Consider the following 26,356-nt stretch of genomic DNA (forward strand, 5'->3'; position numbering starts at 1 on the left):
TAAATAACTATTACAATAACTACATGATTATAGAAATAGATATTATATAATCTAAAAAAATTAAAGATATTTTGAAAATATTATTTAAAAATAATAATATCGTTTATTGTGCCTTTAAATTTGTGATCAACCACGATTCTGCATTTGCTCTAAAACTATCATCTGTGAATCCAATAAACTTTAATCATCAACTATAGAGGCATGTATATCTAAACCATCATCAGGCACCTATCATTTTTAGAAAAGGACACAGGCGGGACTTATACGATATGACGTTCAAGGTCAAATTTTATAGATGATTAATTTTATGTTTATATATTTTATATACTATAATATTTAATAGTATATTATGTACAAACACAAAAAAAAATCATTATAATAAATATTATAACTCACTCCTTAAGTGTTATTGAGTATATATGTAACATAGTAGTATATATAATACACTATAATACTATACATATAGTAAAGTCTACATTTTTTTTATTAACAACTCGAATTTAAAAAGTAAAAAGAGCAATATTATTCTTATATTGTTAGTATTTTACATACAATTGAATAGACGATTTACGCATAAATCATTTGTTTTGTACAAAATAATCAAAAGATATTATAGATAACAAGAGACTTTGTACTAAATAATATAAAATAACTAATACAGTAGTCTCGTAAATCGTAATCAACGAATCGTATACGTAATATGTCAAGGAGGTTTCTTGAATTTTAAATATAATATATATTATACAATTCACCAATATATTTTAAGACGTAACTAATTTTGAACATTATAAAACATAAGCTTTTACATAATTTAACTTTGAATTTTTTAATATTTTTACGGTTTGCAGGTAATATAATATAGGTTAATTAAGATGATAATTAATCCTATAAAGATGTGGGTAATTATTTATTAAGTAAGCACCAGTAGTAGGTACATACTTTCAATAATGGCTAGTGAATTGTTATCTAAATTGTCCGTTTTTTTTTTAATGTGAATTATGTTTATAATTATTTTAATAATGTGATTAGAAACTGAAATAGTTAAAATGAAATTATTGTGATAATCTAAGCAATAGTTTGATATAATAAGTAGTAATTATAATACAGTAGATATAATATAAATTATCTGTTTAAAATGATTATAATTTATATATATTTATATGCTTATAATATGTACATATACAGAGCGCACGGAACACTCATTACTCCGGTCTGTTTTTGAATTTAAAAATATTTTACAATACTTTAAGTACTTTTAAGTACTTTTACAGTATTTATAAACTATAATACCTACTAGGTATATATATTTTTAAAAAATCGAATCTTTTATTGTTTGAAATAAAAAAATGTTTGCACTATTTTTTAAATGCAATCCATATTTTAAATTGTATATTATGAAATATAATATTTTATTAAAATTTCAATAATTAAATTGAATATTTATACCAAAACCATTTGTTAATAATAGTTTTTTTAAAAAAAAAAGGCATTTAAAGTATGATAAGAGGTGTGAAGTGACGAAGAATACGTTGTGAAATTGTGACACTACTCCGAAATAGATTTAATATACGCTATAAAAAACAGTGTTATAATAGAACTTCAAAGCGAATTCTTTTTTTCAAAACACACCAATTGTCTTAGTTTTGTGTTCAAAGAATTATCCTGTATATTTGTCAATTAATAATAAAAGTATACAAACGTAGCTAGACGTAAAAAAATTTTTGAAATTACCAACGTTCCTAGTTCAAACTAAAATTTTTATTTATTTTAGAAATAATATTTCTTCTTAATCACTGCTGAAGCTTGTGCCAGTGCATACATTTATTAAAAGAAGTAATGTTCTCCAATTGTTTTTACTTTAACGATACCAATAGTATTATGCAATGTTATACTGCCATTAACTTCTGGTATATTATACCAGCAAGTGGTAGTTACCTACAATGAAATTGTATACAAAATATACGTGGTTTTAGAAGACGTATTTAAAAGTTACCAAAGTATGTAAAATTAAAAATCTTCCCATGTATGATATTTCCTCGTATTATATATATATATATATATATATATACACGTCCATTTAATATAAATAATCCAACCGACAAAGAAATAATGTAATTACGTGATATTTGTAATTTGAAATACCAACCGTGTATAATATGGTAGTAAATAGTAGGTAATAATAATATAATGTGATGAATATAAGAAATCCTAAAAAAAAAATATTTAATAATTTATAAAAATGCATAATATGTAGAACACGTATAGGTACATACAATATCATATATTATACATAAGTAATGAATTCTGTTATATTTAAATGCGTTCTTATAAAAGAAACATGATTTATAGGTACAATAGTGAAAAATCATATTATATACCTACCTTTGACCTTTTGGCCTACGGGAAAACCAAATATAGGTCAACCGTTTCTGTCCGAACTCTGAATCCACTCCCACTTCTATTTGTAGGTACATACCATAACTTGCAAAATCGCTCCCTACCCATCACGGCTGCGTATGTCAGCTTTTTTCCGGACCCTTTTTTTATGACAAAAAAGGCCATTTTCATCAACAAATGTTCATATATTATACATTTCAGTATCACTGCAGTGAACAAACTTTAGCAGACGACTCTTCTCCTATTATTATATTTATATTTTACGAGCGCAGTAAAAATATATATTATTATAATGTAGGGTATAATACTATCTTATCTATATATATATATATATATTTATATACAGCCATTAAAATATATTATATACATCACTCGTACATTCGTATCCAAGATCCGTTTAAAACAAATGACATAAGAGACTATAAACATATAAAATTGGTTTCGCTGTTTAAACAAATAAAAATCCACCCCTCCCTCTATCCGACGATTCCGAGTCACGGAAGGTACTGAGCCAATATAACGTGATGCATTTTAAATTAAACCCATTTCCCATTTATATACTCTGTCCTGACTGCACCTGTATCCCTCGTCACCGGATGAATATCAAAGCCTTAGGGGAGTTGTGTGTCCATGAATAAGTTATGAGCGTGCTAAAGGGTAGCTATATAGTGGACGTGGCTATATTAATATACACGTACGACAGAACTTTTTCGTGCATACAAACACACGATGTAAACGTAGGTATGCATATATTTATATTGGTACTGCATATAGCCTATAGCAGCACAGCTACGTGTTGTTATTGTTCAATAAATTTATTGTAGTTTCGATTTTGGTTGGAAAAAGCAATACCTATATATAATATAATATGTGTGGTGCAGATAATGGTTTCTGTCAGCGATTTGTATTTTACTTATTGTACACATCGGCTGTGTATATAATAAATATAATATAAAACTATATAGGTACCTAACTATTATTTTGCGTTACCAAACACACGTAGAGGAATCGAAGGAAAAAGAAGAAATTTTGTGTTCGAAATAAAAACAAGGCGTGTTCTTTTAATATATAAGTTCAAAACCTGGCGCTCTCGCGGCAGGATAGTTTGAATTTCAACACGCCAAATGAAAGTCTGCCTAAACCCATAATTCCACAGAATTGCATAACCTTTACCCAAAGTAAAATACGATACGTATTGCAATGCTACAAAAGAGAACGATGAAATCGTATAGTTTGCATTTTTTAATTAGCTAATTATGTATTTCGTTTAATATAATATTCAAATAAATAAATAATATTATATAGGTACAGTCTACATTCAACAATCCAGTCCTAGTATGATAAATTATATTTATGATATATTTAAATCAATAGTGTTTTATTTGAATTTTGTTGTAAGATTATGCAAACACAGCTTAAATGTTATTTTTTATAAAAAATATTATTTGCCAACATAAAATGTATAAATATTATACTAAATACTAACTTGAATGAATTAACACTCATACATAAGACTTTCAAAATAAAAAGTGGATGGTTAGTTTATCGACAGAAATAATGGATAAAAATATACAGGTAGTATAAATGTGTTAGAAATTATATATATCTTACATTTTCCGATACAAAAATGTCTAAAGAAGTAAAAAAAGTGAACGAAATAACGAGTGTTCGTTGTTAAAAGAACCTAGGGCGTATATGTATATATATTATACAATAGTTATTTATATTAAAAGCTAGAGTCCTAAACAGTCGTTGCAGGGACATGCGAATAACAACTCTGTAGGTACAAATGATATGGCGTTCTAACAACTGAATAGATTTTTATTTTTAACAAAATTAAAACTCAAATGGTCAAATAAATATTATGTGAATTACAGAAGAAATAGGATCGGAGTATCGGACAATACACACACACACACACACACACACACACACACACAAACACACACCCGTATATATTATACATGTGAAACACATATTATAAGTCATAAAGGTAGTTTGTAATCTGTAGATACGACATACTTATAAATGTATAATAAACTGTATGTGCACCTAGGTGTTGTATATAATATGGATGGGGTCTGCTGGGGGCCTGGGCCCCGGTCGAATAGCAGTAAAAGTCTCGATGATATAAAACAACCACGGACGCATTTTTAAGACGATTTCGGTTTCAACTTTCGCCGCACGAACGCAGACGACTATACGAATTTTTTTTATTGGATTATGCAGGTATCACGCCGATTGGTCCACGGAGTATATGGGTAATATACAAAACAAACACCGACCGCCGTTGCGGTATAAGTTTACTTAAGTGTAAACTGTATATATACATCCCGGTCGTGTGCGCACATACAATTCTATACAAACGTAACCACCCGTTGAGTTATAGGTTTAACAACTATAACGGGTATGATTTATGCTCGCGGGTATATCACGACGACAGAGTTGTATACGCGAGATGTGGAGGCGACAAGGGTCCAATCGCTGTACGCGTATTATTATTATATTTTATACCGACGACGCGGAGACGAGACTTTATCATATCATAACAGACCGTATCAGATTTCAATTTGGCCTAAGGATTTTCGAGTTACCCTGCATATAATATAATATTGTGTATAAATATGTATACAGACTATACGTACATGCATAATAATATATATATATATATATATATATATATACAATGTATATGATAAACTATGGGAGGACGATATACATATATAATATTATGCGTACATACGCATGCACAGGATATCCTATATTATATACATATACATACAAATATACGTTACGACGCGGCTACGGCGTTACGGCGCTATTGTTATTGAAAAAGCCATTCATAAATGTATTTTTTGTATACATAGTACATATATATATACATATAAATATATTACCTATATTTATCATGGATTTATTTATTACATTGTATAAATACACGGTCATGGAGAATGAGGCATTTTTTTCTGCTACAACAGTACGATACATTGTTACCAATAAAAATATTTTAAACTAAGAAGGTTATAAAGATCGAGTACCCGAAATCAATATGGTGTGATTAATGTATATTATTTATTTTTCATCCTTTATTGATGTATATTATATTGTACTGTTTAAAACTACCTAGTATATTATAATATTATGTAGGTAGTATAATATGAAGTACGTCAGAATAAAATCATACAGTTTTTCAATATTGTGAATATAAATAAATATAACACGTATGCAATATATTTAAATCTATACCTACTAGAACAAACTTTTAGAATATTTTTATGTTTTTATGTTAGCAAATGTACTTACACTCTTTTATTGAGCGATATTATATAAATAACATACCTATTTAAAATATAGATAATTTTCATAGATGTGCTTTATATAAATTGATTTTATGACGACTATAGATGTTCGTAAGCTTTTGTTACGAAACCTATGTGCCTCGGGGAAAAATTGTTTGACCATCTAGTGCTTTTTATATTCTTCTACTCCTAAATGTATACCAATTATAAAGACATTATTTTAAAACCATAATGAGCTCAGGAATGCCGTTCTCTTATACTCCCCTGTGACAACCTGTCGTGCGTGTTATAAATATTTAACCTTACATAATTATTATATTATTTAGGTATAGCTATTCAGTCATTATGTTGCCTAACTTATGCAAAAGAATAGTTTACCAAAAAGTTTAATTAGATAATACATTTTTACATTTATAAATAAGTAAAACTATTATAATATTTTCTTTGTATTCCATATTCCTGTATTTTATAACCGCACAAATTATGTAATTATGTTGTAGTCTTTATCAATACTTATTCTAAATTTTTATTATTAAATAAATATGTATATAAAAGTTATAGTGGCAACGGGCTTTGGTATTAATTTAATATTACTATCGCTATTCGCTAAGACCCGTCAATTACAATATTAAATATACACAATAGTTATTAGTTAATTTGTGTTATATATATATCTAGGTACTATAACGATGTATGTATCAAGACACTACGCAGATTAAGTTCATTATGTTTCAATCTTAGCATTCCAATCGATTTTAAAAATGTAAGTTGTATATGATATCCATATCCGAATGCGTTGCGTATTTTGGGTATAGAGATCGATGTTATATGTATTAAGTTTACGACGTTAAAAAATGTTCGTTAAATTTCCCGAGAGGCGTCCTTTAAATAGTAGGTAGCACATTTTTACAGTGATTCCATTAATTTTTTATTACGATGTAGGATACATACCTCTAAAATTTCGTCACCGACCCGTAAACATCCGGACTTCGCGGCCGGACCGTTGGGATTCAATCCGCAAACCATGACCGCCATTTTTGTTCGGTCCTTATGACCGGACAAACTAAGACCTAGACCGGAACCAGGAGATCTCTCCAACATTACCACCAACACTTCGCTGATCGAACCACCGTCCCTGACATCGCACAGATTTCCATACTTTTTCTTCGCTTTATCTAAAAATGTATAAAATTGTAATTAATGATAATAATATAGTTATTAAATGTGTTATACATACAAATATAGTTAATAATATTTCATTATAAAAAAATGATAATATCCTTATAGTAAATATCCAACGCAGCGTACAGATAACTTATTATTTTGTTGATTTTAACAATTATTGTTAATATTAGTTTACTCATTATAATTTCTAACTTAAATGACAAAATAATTTCATAAGAATTTCAATATAAACAGGTAAGTATAGAATATACTGAACCAATAGTTAATTATTTATAGGTGAATAAAGTATGAAGTATAGATAAACCGCGAGTGAAATATTATAGTGCACCACAATTTTGGGTGGTATTCATCATTACCACTCTACTTGTTTATTCAGATGGGAAATAAACATTAAATGAGCATCAGAATATTATATAATATACAATATTAAACTGACGTAAACAATCATAAACATAACAATAATGATAGTGGATAATAAATTATTCATTTTAAAACCATTAACACAGTAACTAAACATATAGGTATAAGATATAAAATTATAGATTAATCATTTCAATATTTCTTAGCCATTCTCGGTTGCTTTAAGAGTAAAATGTTGGATCTGTTCAAGTGTTTCTAATACACTTTCTTTTAGATCAGTTTTATAAAATATATGCTAAGCTCTGAATAAGGCAATCTCAGTCACAGGGTGGATTAGGAAAAATATCCAATTAAACGAGATTTTCATATTTCCTATAAACCCATGAACATTTTTTATTAGCGGTATTTTAAGTTGACCATTCTTTCCGGGGAGATTTTAACATAAATCTATAGACACTCCTATACTCATTACTAACAGGGTTCTAAAAGGTAGTATATAAAGGCCCTAGCGTGAAGATCCTAATTTTTTCCAGTTAGTAGCACATTGTATAGCTATCGTTGTTGAACGAAACAAAGGTTTCCAATGGGAGGCGGCGAAATTTAAGTAAATTACAACCTAACCCATCAACTAAATTTGGAGTAATCATATATCGATAAACTGAAGTCATTGTTGCACTTAGTCCATTATTTGAGCAACGCCTTTTTGTGCTGAAGCTACGGTGGGGTTATGATAGAGCCACGATTTAAAATAGTATGGTTGCCTAACGAGGTATGATAAGACAACATAGGATTTAAATTTTGATTAATTTATAATATAATACGATCATTATACATATTTTTATATTAGGTATATAGCTATAACATAACAATTTTTTTTAGTTTTCATTTTGACCGATATGAGCGCTATATGCGAAAACAGTCGCAAAGCCCGTGTCTTTTAGATTTAAATCGTATGCCCTGTGATTTTTTTAATGGATCGTCGGGCTACCATATACTATCTTAAATCGTGGTTAGAGCTGGAGGACGGATAACCATTTGATACGGGTAGATTTAATTGTTTCGATGCGCATGCTTTGATTGAGACTATGTAGCGTATCTTTCTCTCTTTTTGACGTTAGAAAATTATTTAATTAAACCTAATCACAATATACAGCGACCAAATCCACTAGAGCGATAACAGAAGTTGTAAGTGTTGAGAAGTCAGCACTGTAATCTGCGTCGCTATATGTTTTTGAACATTATTGTTGCGGGAGTCGATCATATTACCGTAACATTAGTTAAATAGTTTTTGAGCGAGAGCGTAACACTTAAGGCAGTACTTTGGGCAAATTCCATACTTTATGCTGTGTTCAGAAACTATTATTTCTAAGCTGAAATCTTACAACTTAAGATACAAGTTAAAATACTAGCTATACTTTCAGTTTTGCTGGAATTTAATGTAAGTCTGTTTGAAGTATTTATCTGTTAAGTTTGGAAATTGTAGTGAAACACATTTTAAAGCATCAAAAATATTTACCTAGTATAAACGATACGTATATCGTCCGGGTTTACAAATATTTAAGAAACATTACTGAGTATTTCGATAGCGTAGAGTGGTTAAACAATATAACGGAGCAAAAACGGAACGTTGAGGAATGCAATTTGGACAATATTATGTTCTTTTCTAATTTTTTTTTTTTTCGTTGTTGAGGTGGACGCCATGGTGCAAGTGGTTACTAAGTATGTTTTTCAGAAGAATTTCATGGAATTATCCAAAAAGCTATTTTCCATAATGTATCGTAGGCAGCTGTTAGGTTGATAACCTCTATGGAAATTTTTAAGCGGATTTTTAAGATATATTTAAACGGATAAATATCAACAATCAACACCACAACACTTTCTGTTACTGATGAAGCTGACTGACTGCTGCAGCATCATGAGCACTGATACATGGTGTACTTAAGATACTCGTATATTTTACAGCACCGTTGCATATCGACTCGCGTTCAAAATGTAAATCATTGATATATGTGCTGGACAATATTATATTAATTAACCACAGTGCCGTTGCTACCCTTTATCATTACGCCTCTAGCAAAAAACAAAATGTTGCACACTCTGTGTTACCTGTGTTAGTCAATACGTTCTATGTAGTCTAGGGGGTCTGCCTCTCCAACAAAATAATTCATAGGTACATGCTTACTTTTAATTGTTCCATAAAGTACCACTTTCACTGGCTATAAATGCAGTTTAATGGACCAACTACACTCTTGCGGTTTTCATTTTTTTTTTTTAACAAATAATTTAAATGCATTGAATTATGGTATAAAAATAGTTTTTTTGGGAGACATTATAATAGAAGTTTTAGCCGTTTAAAATTTGTGGCTGAACCTATGTTAGTTAAAAAGTACGTATTGCGCGTGGAGCGCTCAACGCATAACACTACGCTGTGGACTGTGTGTTAGTGATAGGCGCTCACTTTAATTAGGTTACAATTTTCTACTATTTTCCTCTCCTAGGGGAACTATTTCTACTTCTTGGGGGACTGGGGGTTCTTCAACAGGAACTGTTAGACATATAGGGAGCGACTACGTCTTGTTATACTTTAACTCCCCCCTATAATAGCTTAAGTCATAAAGTCGAATTTTCGAGCATCCATCACTAATACAGTTTACACCAGTGTTATGTGTATAATATAATATATATATAATATTGTACTTTTTATGATAGTAAATCTATGTACAATCTGCTGTTAAACGCATTTACGCTTCTAAAAACAAATGCTTTACTTGCAATTTTTTTTAAATAAATTATAAATATCGTGGGTGGGTTTTGTGTCCTAATAATTTCTGCGCCTTTGGCGATCGCCCAAGACGCCAATCTCTATAGCTAAACACGGCACTGATTAATTTCACAGAGTTATCGAAAAACAATGAGCGTCGTGAAAACGCCCATTGTTGCTTCGATGCGAATAATATGGCATCCGGCCGAATCTGCAGTGCCGGGACACTGTGATGTTTAGGTACTGTGCATGTATAGAGCACCCAGAAAATACTAACTACTAAGGCTCCCAATAAACATAAGTATATAATATGCACTTTGAAAACAACAGCGTTAGAACTTTCATGTCAATTCTACACGAGTAAAGTTTATACATTTATCGATATAATATTATGCTCTGTTACAGATGAAATACTGCAAATACGCACAATCACATATTTTTACAATAGTACTTCTACCTATACCCAATTTACAATATTTAATCTATATACCTACTTACTTTGAAATATAAAAATCATGATATAATAATCCAGTTATTATTTTGTTTTAATTTATTGATTTACATGTAACTAATAAATTCAGTTAATTACTATTTACCCTTAAGAGTTAAAAACATAATGTAATAATCTTGTAAAGAGCTATAACACATGTTACTTGTTAATGTTATGTAGTTTATATTGATGAACAGTCGAAGGGTAGGTAAATAGAGCAAAGCCCTCGACTTCTAATTTTCAAGCCATAAATCCTATAGAAACGTCATATTGGTATAGTATTTCAGTTGTGTATTATTCAATGAATGACATTATATATTATTTTTTAAAATTCAGTACTATCATTATTGTCAATTGATTGGTTAAATTATATTTGAATGTATAAAACACAATTACACAAATCAAAAAAGTAATAACTATAAACGTTTTATATAATATCAATGGCCATGTCATAAAAATGTATACAATTTAATTTAACTGCAGTAACTCGTACTTCTACTAACACGCAACTTTTCATATTATTATAGTTAGTTATTAATTATTTTGTTATCAAGGTGAAGTAAATAATAAATTGGATAAAAGTTTCATTTCGGTAACCATTTATGGAAGTTTATTTTTGTACTGGTCTAACCACTTTATATTACGGATCAGCTTAGTATAGGTTATTCATTTTTAAAATTGAATGTTCTAAAATGTGTGTTGTACACAAAATAAATAATTTAATAAAGTTAAAAATGAATTCATAAAATACTATAGCTAGTTACATTCACCTATATTAATAACTAATAATTAGCTATACTACATTTCATATTCTATGAGGATAAATCAAAAATTAATTAATGTTATGAATAGTATAATCAAAATTTGAATACATCGACAAAAAAAGTGTACATTTTAATCTTCACTACATAAAAAAATAAAATACCTATGTATAGTACTTATATATATAATTTAGGTAGTTTTCTTAATATATTTATTTATATTTGTTTTTCCACACATACTTAATAAGTATATTATGTGCTACAACGCAAGAATATTAGGTAGGTACTCAATTTGGTAAAAGTAAAATTTTTCACGAATCATAGTTAATTATTATGAGCATACAGTTAAACAAAACCACGGATTTAATAATTAATAATTATATAATATGTACCACATATTTACGCTTTATAAATTCATAAACTTATAAATTTAATAAAATGATTGCAATTGAAAATATAACATCGCAAAAAGTCACCCAGTTAATTAAAAAAGTTCAAAACATTATATTATAAACACAGCAATATGGGTATTATACAGAGATGGGTAGTTAAAGATTTCTATAATGGTATGCTAGCGGTGCGGTGTTTAATATTTACTATAGGTAGGTATTATTTATATTATGAAAATAAAACGCAATAATTGTGAATAAAAATTCTTCCAGAGCTATAGGAGAATAAAGTTTACTTTCAAATCATCTTAGATATAATTTATTAAAAGCTGCGAATCTGCAGTGATCATAATATACTTCTTTCATTCGGATTTTATACATAACAATGTGCTCATTGCTCGTATACCTACCTATATATAAACAAAGGCAGTAAAAAGTGTTCTTATAATTTATATAGCATCGTATTTTCTTTATAATAAATTATTTGGTTTATTTTCGAATGAATTGTCTGTTTATAATTATAATTTATTAAAAGACAAAAGAAAATATTGTCTATGCGAATACTACCACACTTACTCGTAGTTAATTTTAAACATCATTTATGCATCAAACGTATAATTGACAATATCATATTTCCTGTTAATTTAAATCGTTATGCATTATAGTATATTATTATTTCGTTTTAACACGACATTCTAACGTTTAAACGGGAGTGTAGAATTCGATATGAATGTAATCAATTTCCGTATCGATAACATAATTATAATATTATAACATATCGATTTAATTAATTCAAGTACCTATTGGATATTAAATAATAAATAATATTTATAAGCCATAAACAACTATATAAGAATAAGACTTAGGTAAACAAAATACTATTGAAAATATCAATCATACTAAATTAATAACACAACAGAATAAAAAATAAGAATTACCTAGCTCATTAGTTCTAAACTGTACCTACGTTAGTATTGATTTTACTAACAATAAAATTATAATATTATTATAGTTATTACCCATACGATTTTATTGACAAAAAATAATTAAACTTACCATATTACTAATACAAATAAACATTGTGATAAATCATTAGAAAACGAGGCGTTTTTTGGATGCAATTATCAGCTATTAATAACTTCAAATTTAACACATCAATTAAAACAGTGACCTACTCAATGAAGTGGTACCTATACATTCGGAAGTCAAAGCCTTATATACGACAGAGCGACTTCCGCGGCGTTTTCTCAAACAAATCGTATCTATATTTAGTATTTACACCTTTTATTTAATTATTTTAAAGATACCATGAACTATAATACAATACGTACTTTCTACTAGTACTAAACTCATAGCATTATGTTATTACTTATCTGTTAGTGAAGCATACTTGAATGCCATCTTGAACCATTAAAAAGCCCTATATTTATAAAAATAACAACATGGCGATATTACTATATAATATTATGTATACCTACTACACTCCTGCGATAAACGATAAATTAAAAAATATCCATTTATCGATTAGATAAAACATTTTCAAGTAGGTACCTATATAATATTTCAATGTGGTATATTGTTTTACATTTTGCAAGGTTAGTACTAAATACACACACATATAATATAATATGACCCGACGCCATGTGCCTACGCGTTTCATACATTATAAGTACCTATACGATGAATCGATTTTTAGTTTTTGCTGCAATCCTCAATGAAAATCGATTTGTTTGTAAATCGAAATGTAAAAACCCTTTTAGTTGGCACTTGGTAAAACGCAGCCATAAGAAACTACAGTAAGAAGAGAGTTTAAATCGATAGTTTTTCAATAGTATTATAAAAACTAAATAAAAGGCCAATGCTCGAATATGTATACATTCACTGGGGAAAGTTATAATTTAATAAATCCTATTTAAAACGTAAGGAAATTAAACTTTATTTAGTCTACCAAAGGTACTTTTTTAAAAAAAACATTATGTAATATTCTCAATTAATTATTAATAAAGAACGGATTTGAATGCAAATTGCATTTTTTTCTGAATGTCCGAAAACGTTGCTTTCCAAGCACAAAGTTAATTTTATACACCAAGGTAATAATAAATGTAACATTTATTTTGCATTTTTTGACATTTTTAGTGCATATTTATGTTTTTAAGACATTTTTATATAAGAATCGATAAAATTCGATAAAATTTAATTAACATTCGTTCTAAAAGAATAATATGAAAGCCTATTATGAAACACATCGTAAAAGTATAACGAATGTACTTAATATGTACCTATCTAAATTGTATATTCATTTTTTTGGAAATAATTTTCAGGGTAAAAAGAAAAGATGGGAGAACTAGAAGATAATGAAAATTATATGAATAATTAATACCTAAGAAAAAGAATTTATATAAATATATAATCAAACAATTTTTTTCAATATTAAAAATTCTGTTGAGAGCATAAAATCGTATTTTTCTTGTTTTTTTTAGAGCATTCAAATCCGTTCCCTAATTATTAATAGTATACTATAGTTAAAATAAAATTCTAAAAAAAAAAATTTCCACAGAAGATTTAAATTTGTATCTACAAATATAATAGACTAAGCAACTTAAAAGTTAAAAGTAAAGAAAAATTGAATTAAATCAAAATATAATGATTTTAATATATTACAAAATTCAAGATAAAAGAAATCACTTTGTACCTATAGGTAAACAGGATTATTTTAACAGTAAACATTTAATCATATCTCGAAAAGTATGAATATTTTTAGAAATGTTTTATTTGCATAATGTAAAGTCATTACAAAACAACATTTTTGATAAAACGTTACAAAAATTTATCCCGCAAAAATCGGTTAGAAAAAAAAGTTGCACCAAGCTCAAAAACATAATATCTATGTTTAAAAAGTTTAAAGTTATAAATTGTTTTAAGTACATTATATTCGTAATATGTATTACAATATTTTTAATGTTAAACAAACTTTAACAATTAATTATGTATAGCAAATTGCTTTTATGAATACTTAATAACAATATTAGTATAATAGGTACACTAACATCTATTCCTACCTAAGTATAGTTTAACTTAATTTTTTTTCTTAGAAATAATAAGGCCTATATTTTATTATGGGATATGAACACAACACCCTGTATATAACAAATATTAACATATTATACAATATACATAATATTATAATATATTATGTATATATAATACGTACTTGCACATATATACGTCCACGCGTGTGTATATTATATAACGGTAGCGGTTCAGAAGATGCGACGACGCATGAATGACCCGCATCCCGAACGTATCGATTGTACAAAATACCGCGCGCTACTGTGCGTACACCTACCGAACACTTCCTCATCATCCACTTTTATCGCTATCAAGCAGCAACCCTCCCCCGGGCTCACTATCCCTTTACCGATCGTCATTAAGTAACAATTCCTAACTGGCCTTGGATATTAGGGATATTGTGAAGCACGCTTCGATCAGAGTATAGGTATTATCGTATCTAACCCATATCCTGTATGTAGGTGGTACACGTCACAATAGTAGGTTATTATTACTACTTATATAATTTTCGCTATTGCGTCCTTAATCTTCTACGGCTAGGCGTTTTGCAAACATATAAAATAGTGTGTACAACCATTAACAGGTTATTATAAATTGTATATGATACACTTATATATAGCGAGGCCTCTACCAGTAGTAGGCAACACATAGTCACATATAGATACAGTGTAGAATAGACGGTTATTATTATATATTCAGGCTAGTAAATATATTATAAGATATAATTTCTTACGCATTACATTTTGATTATAATTATTTTATGCCATAAACACAGATCCTGCAGAAAGATTCATAAGTATTTAAAATTATGAATTAAGAAGTTAAATCACATTCATTTTCTAACCAATTACATACTACAAAGTTACTAGGACAAATTTTTTTTCATAAATTAGTTGCCTTTTTTTATCAAAATATTAAGCAAAATATAAAACCAAAATAATAATTGTATTTCTTATTGACTAATTATGCCTGCGGAACAATTTGTTTACATGATATCATATGCGAACAAGTCAAAAACTACAGTATAATTATAATAATAATAACATAAATTAAAAACGGCAATAAAAAGTATTTCGTAACTTAATAATAATGAATTATGATTAACACTAAATTCAATAATATTAGTAAACATTATTGAGTAGGTGGGTGTACACAATAAATTAAAACTAATATATTGGGAGTGTTCTAATTTTTTATTATCACGTAAAACTAAAATAGCATGTAACTTAGTTTTGATTCACGATTTTTTTCTGTATATTATGATATAACCGTAAAACGAAAATTACACTTGAAATTCAAAACATCATTTTCTATTCAAAAAACATCTTTTATAGTCACAACATCATATAATAGATGACTTATGTAGATAACACATTAAGTAGGTATATGGTACATCGGAAGAAATATTTTATGGTAATATCATATTTTATTTCTGCTATTTTCATTTCAAGTAATTAATAAATGATCAATATTTTCCTTTGAATAAAATTTGATGTATTAGACGGAAGCTTACATAACTCACTAATGAAAATTGGAATGTCAACGAGTTTTGGTCATGCGAAGGTTGAGTAATTTTTGCAAGAACTTATCATGTCAGATAATTGACGTACCTATATAATAATTCGTGTTTGCAATACACACAGCAACGAAGACTACTGAAAATGTTATAAATAGCGGAAAATAAAACAAAAACATATAGGTAGGTCTTGATATTTTTTAACGCCATCACCGGTGACCTCGCGGTCACACCTGAGAAAACAAAATCTTTCGTATACATATTATAGAGATCTCGATCTTAAAGATTATTAAGAGGTTTGATTATAGGGGTTATAAATTATGTATATACAGTATTACACTATACACGTATGTATATTGAAACGGGTTTAAAATGGTATGTACTATTATAACATAATTATTGTTATTATTTTTCAAGAGGATTCATAACATAACATATTAAGTACAACATACAATATAATAGTATTAACACACTGCACGTGTGTGTCGAATTGATTTAATAAGGCACAGACAGCAATGCACTGCAGCGGTAGCAGCAAGCAGCAGTATATACTATAGGTACATAACAATATAATACAAATATCGTGACGAAAGGTGTTTTGGCGTCGGTATAGGTATCGAAATTTGTTATTGCGCAAAACCGATAAAATAACAGGATAGGTATTATACACAAAAATTTAGTCAAAAACACACATAATATACACGTGCATATATTATAGATATATAATATAGGTAGGTATATGCCATACAGGTAGGTTATGTTATGTTAAGGTACCTAAATAGACGACAAATAAGTATATACTGCTGCTATGTTTCTCGGGCGTTCGCGCTATTTGCCATTAAAAACTAGAAGTCCTATACTACAGCTGCTAATAATCATCGTATCTCTAAACGTCACGCCCGAACAGTTATTAGCGCGCTTTCAATCATTTTCAAGTGGTTATTAATTAGAGTATATAATAACATACATTATACATTTACGCACGCAGACGTGCGTCTTCAAGGTTCCACGTGAATAAATACACGCACACCATAGTATTATACACATAACTATTAACTAAAACAATATTTTATCGTGTGCACCTGAATTTTCCGAGATGTGTACATAATAAACGCACGTGCGTACCTATATATTATACTGCAGCGGAGGTACATTATCAAACGATACTTTTTTGCTCATTTTGTGTGTGTAATTTTCTAATTATGCGTACCTATATTTTAATAATAAACTGTCACGGCGTCACATAATATATTGTATGGAGATCGAGCTATTGCAGACCGGTTTCAAATACGTTAAGATAATTCAGTACTCATTACTCAACAGATTAAGTTTTATTTAAGATATTTAAGTGATGGGCACGAATTAAAACAATTTTATTGCGAATAGTTAGTTACAAAATGAATTAAGCAATGAAATTGAGACATAACATGAAGTCAAAGCTTAACCTTTAAAGGGTTCAGACCTCACACGCCGAAATTGTATTTACCATTTACGTAACCTAACGTAAATTGTATATAACCCTCCCCCCCCCCCCCGAAATTTGTTCTAAGTACGGCCTGAAGGTAATAATTATTATAAGCTCAACTGATCATCTTATAATTGCAATCAATAAATTATCGACTATATACAGTTTTGATGGGACACTATGTCAGCAGTATAACAAATCTTATAGCAATATTATAACTAATTGATTTATGTATAATAATGGTAAGACATCGAATATAATATTATGTAAGTAGTATTAGTGATATTATAATTTATAGAGACATAATATATTTAATATTAATTTAATAATACACATCATTAAGTATTGAATATACCAAAATATGCATTATGTGAAATCTGGTTTACATTTTTTTTGAAACCAATGTTAAATAAAAATTATCTAATCAAATTGAACGAAAGAAATACATTTTATTCACGTTCACCAATATTTATTTTTAATTGATAATTACAATTTTAGCAACTAAATAATAATATACATTAATAAACACTATAAGGTTTAAATAAAATAATTATTTTTCTTGTCATATCTACCACAAATATAAGTTTCATTATTTTAATAACTCAATAAGTTATACCATATTTAAACATAGGTTTTACCATACATTTTCAAAGTCATTAAATAACAAATGTTTATTGTTTATTCTTCGTTTTATAAAGGCCGGAAAACATAAACGGAGAATGGTGGTTATCTCACAAATGATCGATATTGATGTTGTACATGTTTTGTACTATATACTGTACCTATAAGATAATAAACAACTTACCAATTATAATGGGATTTTATCTAATCGGCTTGTGATAAAATGCATGTTATTATAATATAAAACTATATGAAAACAAATCGAAATTTTCAATGTGAATAATTTGATATTTTGATCAGTTCGTCGATTATTTTCAAAAAAACAAACACGTACCACCTATACACATATATACCCCTCCCCTATACGTTCAACATAATATATTACAATTATTTCATAGACAAGAATCAACAGTAATTGACAATGAATGACTTTCACGTTTTTATGAGCTACAAAGTCATCGAAAATCAGGGGAAAAAGATGATGTTGACTATGAGTTTATAACATCCAGTTGTCCTCCAAATACAAATCCATATAAAGCAATTATTTTTTTCACGCATGGTTATTTTATTTTCGTCGATAACGAATTTTAATGTTCAATAATTCATAAGTATATTGTTTGTTTAAATAGCTTAATTAAATTAAATATATATAATAAAATAAATGCTTTTTTATTGAATATATTATACCTACTCTATACTCACCAGTGGTGTATTTAATAGAAGGGGATATTATAAGGATTGATATATATTATATATAATGTATACAATTTATATGGTACCTACCTATACAATAAACATCATAACATTTTAATAGTAAAAATTCCATCATCCTCTTAAAAAAATCCTAATTACGAGTAACTGGTGCTGATATAAAAACTATAAAATACTAAATATTATCCAGCCGGCTGCAGTAAGGCTCTACATAGAATGGGTATGCTATGCCACCATTTTGCGACTCATTTATCAATGATAAAATGATAAAATAAAGGGGGAGAAATTCAAATTCACATAACATTATTAGTCGCAAAATGGCGGCGTAGCATACCTGTATCTATAGTGCCCTAGCTGCAGTAGTAAATACTAAATAATATATATTTTTAGTAAAATATAACTTTTATAAGATGACATAATTTAAGTTATTTAATACGAATTCATAGAATCTACCTTGCTTTTTGTTCAGGAGAATAAATTATATATTTTTCGTAAAAAAAAAATGAGGTCGTTTTATAATATTAAGTTATACAATTTATTTATCTGATTCTTTTAGAAAATTTATATTATATAACAAAACACTATTCAAAATAGGTACCTCCTATTGATATAGATTTATTGAAGTTATTGGTACAATAGTATAGACTATAGAGTATAGGCTATAGATTAAAAACTATTTACATTATGCAGTGTACACATCAATACCACAGCAATACCTACTCAATCATTTTCAAACCAATCAAAATAGTATGTACACATCAAAATCTAATTAGCATAATATTATACATTTTGGGTACTTATAAGTATGTGTAATGTACATTTACTATATATTTATAATTTATAACTATTTTGACATATCCCTTGGTTAACCACAACAATTATTTTGTGGCGATATTGTTGGTCATTTTTCAGCAGGAAAGTCTTAACCTTTTAAGGATAGACCTTTGCCGTTGTAAACTATTGTAAGCATAAAACACATTATTCTAGTGATCTTAATATTAAATTAAGAGGTTAAGTCAATATAAATAAAATATATTTCAATTAAAATTTAAGTGTAATTATACATATTGTTATGTTAACTATTTTAAAAAGAAATTTACGTAGAAGAATAATATTAATGATAAGCATAATATGGTAGGTACATTTTTTTATAGACTTTTAATAATTATTCCTCATACTCTTTTTGTAACCATTTTTTTCTAATTTTAATTTTAAATATCATCAAATCTCAATCAATTAGTCTACCTATTTATAATGAATAAACAAGTTTTAAACAGCAACGTCTTTCAGCTAGTCCAAATTTACATTTTGGTATCGCCCAAATCTAAGTTTTACTCAAACTCATAAAAGTGGGATTTGGTTTTTACCTATAAAAATATAATATAATTTGTTGACAACTAACCCAGGACTTTTTACTGGACATGTTATTAAAATAAATAAATTTATATTATATTTTTCTAAAATGTTATTGACACAATTGATCTCTTCAAAAAAACTAATAAAATTCACTAAGTACCTATGTAAAACATATTAATTCCTTATCATCAATTGAATGCACTAAAAAACAATAATTACAGCAAAAACAATAGTCATAAAAATGTAGCAAACATTATACATAGAAATATATTATATGAATTGTTTAGTATATGATATTATAATTGTTTAGTATATATATTTGGTGATATATTAATTTGAAAAGTTGAGTTTCATTCATGATCATAAAATTATAGGGTACTCAGATAGGCAGGTTAGGTTAGGTTAGGTTTATATTTCCCAGTATGGATTTCATTAATGGTTTGGAATTTCAAATGCAAAATTAGATAAATTTTAATTGTTTGCATCAATAGTAGAAACTAATATGTACATAGGTAGAACAAAAAATTAATATGAAAATAAGTTAATCAATGCAATACAAAAAACCGGAGAAGTCATTATGCTGTATAGTAAGTTTCGAGTGTACCTCGTAATTTCATTTAATATGTCATTGTAATGGATGTGTTAAATTTAAATTCAATAATAAATCATTGCATATGTATGTAATATACAAAAAACGATTGAGTAGATGAATTTTTTAAAATTTATTTACTTTTATTACTAATTTATTTTTCTACTTAAGTAATTACCAATTAGTAATATGATAGGTTAAACTTATTTTTGTCAAGAAAATTGTATATATTATAAACAATTATTATTATATCATAATGTTGTAAGGTAAATCAATTGTAAGTAGGTAGATACCGACGTACAGTACAAGGGTGTAAATAGGTTCGTAGCTTAAAATTAGCCTAAATGGTGCTATAAAATATCAATATACTTAACGGTGAAAAGTTAAATGTTTTACGATTAATATTTATTGAATTACAAAAAAATAAATAAAATTCTTAAAGGATAAATAGTTATTATTATTATTATTCGTTCAAATATCAATTTTTTTTAAATTTTAACTTAAATCGACTGTAAAAAAATTAATCAATATGTATTTTGGATATTTTTTTATAGTTATAGGGAAAATGCTTATGAGGGATCTCCAGCTATTTCGTTAATAATGGTCAAGCCGTATAGCCATATACTCTTATGCACAAGAGTTTTGAAAATATAATACATTTTTAACTACTGTGTTTCAACAAGAATAACTTATGAAGAAACCTTGTATTTGGTAGGTACACTTTAAAATTGTATAAAATAAAAATAATATTTCATAGAAAAAAACCATAACAATATTAGCAATGCTATAAATAGCTTGAAATTAGTATAAATACTTCATAGTACATATAACAAATTATAGTTTAAATCAAAATGGAAAGTTTCAACGATTGTTATTTTTTGAATTTTAAATTTGAATAAGATATTATTATCACTTATTAGTTAATAGAATCAGGACGAGTTTTCAATATCGTTGTTTCGCATGACGCGCCTATATCATGTGTGTACACAGCCAGTAGAAACCAAAATTTCTTTATTGTTTATATTTCATAATGAATAATATTTCTATGAGTGAAAACCAAATCCTCTTTTATTGAGTCGAAAACGAAATCTGGGTGAAAACCAAAAACTTGTAGTTTTATTCAAAAACAGTGTTACGCAAATAATAAATACTAAAAGTATAAATCTTAATATTAGGTAGGTACCTACATGTAATCAGAAAATGTTGGCATCCAATACTTAGGAAAATTAAAATTAATTTATAAAATAATTGACAATTTATTATGATATACAAGAATCTTCAAATTTCAACGTATAACCTTACACTTTATACACTTTCCATACTGTTCTATTCATCCTGTTCATTTATTACATATTTCAAATTATACAATAGTTTTTAAACGTATTTTAAAATATAGTAAAATATATTATCATTATTATATTTTAGTTCCAGTATATTATCGTGGCATCGTGCACTATCGTATCAATTATTTATTATAATATTCCTATACATACTCATAAGTAATAATGGTTAATATTATACTTGAGCCTTTGAATATTGGAATTAAGGGTAGAACCCGAATGAGTACGATTTAGCCTTTTGGAACACGATTGCGTATATTTGTTGAATACCTATAACAAAGGAATTCCTTAAATACGATACGGTTTCGTACTAAATAGGCTTCGACGTTGTCAAATTTATCATTACATAATTTTCAAAATAATATCGAATTAAATTTTGTTGACTGCTACAAATAAAACATTAGAGGTATCATTAGTGTTTTTTTTTAAATTTTATACTTATTATATATTTTAATTGAAATATGAAGTTTTAAATCAGATACATATTAAATCTATTTTTTATGAATATCTCTTCTTAAGATTGAACACGTTTATGCAATTGTTTCAACCTACGAGCGTGTTGGTGAATGAACACTATATGCAATTGGGTATTGTATACGGTTACTGGACAGTTTGTTGATTTATAGATTTATTTTACTTTGTTAGTTGTATACAATCGTAAAATTTGTATAATTTGGCAACATCATACAAAAACAAAATTAATTTAATGTACAAAATCACATGTTATTGAAAAGGTACAGACGATAAGCACTGTATTCTATCCGACGGGAGTCTCTTCAATAAGTAAACAAAAATGTGTTCATTAGCTCTCCATTCGCGTCAAATATATAGATGAAAAAAATATTTCAAAGCATTTAGTATTGTTTTTTTTATTTTCACCTACAATCATTTAAGAAGGCACAGTTTAAAGTTTCATCCAGTCTTTTTATTCTCTCGCAAACATTCTACGAGTCGGCGGACGCTTGGACCTATCTTAATTTTATTTAAATATTAAAAAATAACATCATATGTTGCAGGAAGCTAACGCACGTTATTAAAATTATAATATTATAATTCAATTTTTTTTATTTAAAAAAATCCAGACTACAAAAATCCAGCCTGAAAATCAGCGAGTTACCGAGTTCAAAGTCGGAGTCTACGGTCTTGTACAAGGCGGCGGCGGCAGTCATGTCCTGCATCATCATGATATTGTCGAAGCGTCGCAGTGCGGGGATTGCCATCGCGATGATCGTGATCTGAGGCGCCACCACTAATCACTGACATTATCGTGCCGACGGCGGCGGTCGCAGAACGCGTACTGCGGCGGCAGCTGATGCCCGCCGGTCGGCGGTTGACGGTGCATTCTTGTCGTCGCGATATCGCGGAGGTGGTGGGCGGGCGGCGCCGTCAGACGATTGCAACGGCGGTGATGCTTCGCAGCAGCCGCGGTCGGACTAGACGCGAAGACGACGACAGTGGCGTTTTAGTGCACACCTGCTTATTATAGTAACATTGTCGTCATCGTTATGCCGCGTGCCGATACACCGCTGCTCGAGGGTTTGGCGACGCTTCGGCCGTTTTGCACGTCATTATGATATTATATTTTCATGTATCGAAAATGCCCTCGCGCCAGTGTTAGCAGGAGGAAAAGAATTTTCGATGTCTCAGGAAAACAGCTTTTCCTTTCGTCCCGGAAGAGGATCAGTCGTTTTCTCGTCCGACGATCAATTGATGCGCGCGACCATGCACGTTTGAAACAAACGGACGAGAGCGGCAGCGGCAGCGGCGGCGACGACGACAACGATGCGGACAACCCGAGCGCGGCCCATTCACTGATTGGAGAAAAGATCTGCCGACGCCGCCACCGCCGCCGCGCGGTCACCCAGTTTTATTGAAGTCGTCGTCGGTGGCGGCGGCGGCGGCGCGGCGGCATGCATCCGGCAGCCCCTACTATATAGTGTAACGTTCCCGCCGCCCCTACCCGCGGTGCAAACCTTTTGACTGTTCATTAAAAAAAAAAACCCGACCGACCGACGCAAACCCGCTCTGCTTCATTCCATTCAGAACAAATAATGCGATCGCGTAATAATACAAACGCGAAACGTGAATTGTAATAATATGCGTAAATACTACACAAACGACAATGACTATATTATAATAATATTATGGCATAATATATTATTATTATTTATTAATTATTATTTTAGACGTCAATAATATTATAGTATTGTCGGTAGGCATTGTCTGATTAATATAATATACGGAATACAGGTACAGATCGGTGATACGCGTTACTATTTGCACTGCTGGAAAGCGTCTCTTCTATTTCTCCTCACGATTTCTTACGCAGTTTTCGGGCCGGATTAATACACGTTCACAATTATAAAATATTAAAGGCTGTTCTAGAGCCTGTTATTAGGGCTAGATTTTCAAAAGGGCTATTTTTTTTAATTAGGTCCCCGGGAATGCAAATAAACAAGAAAAATTTTTTTTTTTATTATTATTATAACATTATTAATTATTACTATATTTATTTATTATTTGTGTTTAATGTTTTTAAAAATAATTGAATGACAATTATATAATATATTTTTGTTTATAAAATTTAATGAGAAAAATAGAAACCAGATAATAATTTATGCCATAAATCATCCATTAATTCACGTGACCACAAAAATTTTAATTTATAATACTTCGAACCATCAGTGAATAATATCTTATTTGTTGAGCATGCACAATATTTTTAAAATCTATAAGTAATTATAGAGATTACAAGTTTTGATCCCGGTCCAAATTCATATTTTGTAATTAGTTTATATATATGAAATAATAACTAAGTATGCATAATGTATATAATACATTAATGAGGTTATCAGTACTCAGTAGGTACCTATAAAATGTACTTATAAAGTTATACACAAATATAAAGTTTAATAAAACAAATATTATTTTATTAATTAATGCTAAATCTATTGGAGACAGAACGTTGTAGGGATGTTATATCCGGGCACGCGAGCATGTAATGTGAGTATAAGACGGACATAAATCTACCCAATAATGAAACATTAAAACAATAAATTAATGTAACGGACAAAATTTAAGCGTTTGAAAACTGCTTATTCCTACAAGGAACATATAATTACTATAATAGTCTAGTACTAAAAGTTCTAAATAAAAAAAAAACATATGATTACTTAAATGAATAATATAGGTGATTTAGTGTATATTTTTTGACAAATCAGTGAGCCACCCGGCGCATAATCCTGGGTAAAAAGGCACCGCACGAAGTTTGTCTGCCGGAGGTGATCCAGATCCGTTTCACCACTAAACTACATTATACAAACTCGCGGACGCAAAAACAATGAAACGCGATTACGCGTAGAAAGAAGTAAAATAAGAATAATTTTCCTACTTTAGAAACGACAACTATTTCTGAAGACAAACAGATGGAAAACAAGCTCAACACAAGTAATAAGTATACCCTAAATAATATGGTCAGCGGTCGCCTCGGCCATGCTTACCGCGGACGGACTGTCCAGGTTTAGAACGGATTTCGCCAAATTCGGTGCATCCCAAACGGTTCCCATCCATTATTTGCTTATTCCCAAACGGCTCCCGTTGAAAAAGATTTCACCCAAATTTACACAATGTATTATTTTTATATTTTTATATTTTATAACGCTAAAATTTAAAAAAAAAACACCAACACATTTTATATTATCAAATATTTTTCAATTTTCAATTCACAATATCTAATATATGATTTTTCATACAATTTTTATAAATTAATTAGAATATAAAATTTAAAAATGCACCATCCCAATTTAAGCAAACTTCTTTGAAGACAGTCTTAAATTCGTATCCAGTGGGGAGGAATTTGTTTTGTATAAATCCGGAGCCGATTAGGGAAAACAGGAGCCGAATGGGCTACGTCCGCCAAATTATGTTTCACAAATGTTTTATGACCACGAATTCCATAAAAAGTTTTATAAACCTGTACAGAGTATACCAGTAACCACCAGTAGCCACATTTCATATAATTGTGCAGGGTATACTTGTGGGGAAACG

General features: G+C 28.9%; 1 protein-coding gene across 9 annotated transcripts in view; it reads right to left on the reverse strand.

Moving 5' to 3' along the window:
- LOC100165785 (multiple PDZ domain protein) overlaps positions 1-26,356 on the reverse strand; it is a 63,998-nt gene that overhangs the window by 11,797 nt on the left and 25,845 nt on the right. For all 9 annotated transcript variants that reach the window (XM_029487195.1, XM_029487193.1, XM_029487196.1 and 6 more), the window contains one exon: positions 6,648-6,871. In XM_029487195.1, coding sequence (XP_029343055.1) covers positions 6,648-6,871 — 224 coding nt within the window. The remainder of the gene's footprint in view (positions 1-6,647; positions 6,872-26,356) is intronic.

The sequence above is a fragment of the Acyrthosiphon pisum genome, chromosome A1 (genome assembly GCF_005508785.2).
Source record: "Acyrthosiphon pisum isolate AL4f chromosome A1, pea_aphid_22Mar2018_4r6ur, whole genome shotgun sequence".
Taxonomy (NCBI): Eukaryota; Metazoa; Arthropoda; class Insecta; order Hemiptera; family Aphididae; genus Acyrthosiphon; species Acyrthosiphon pisum.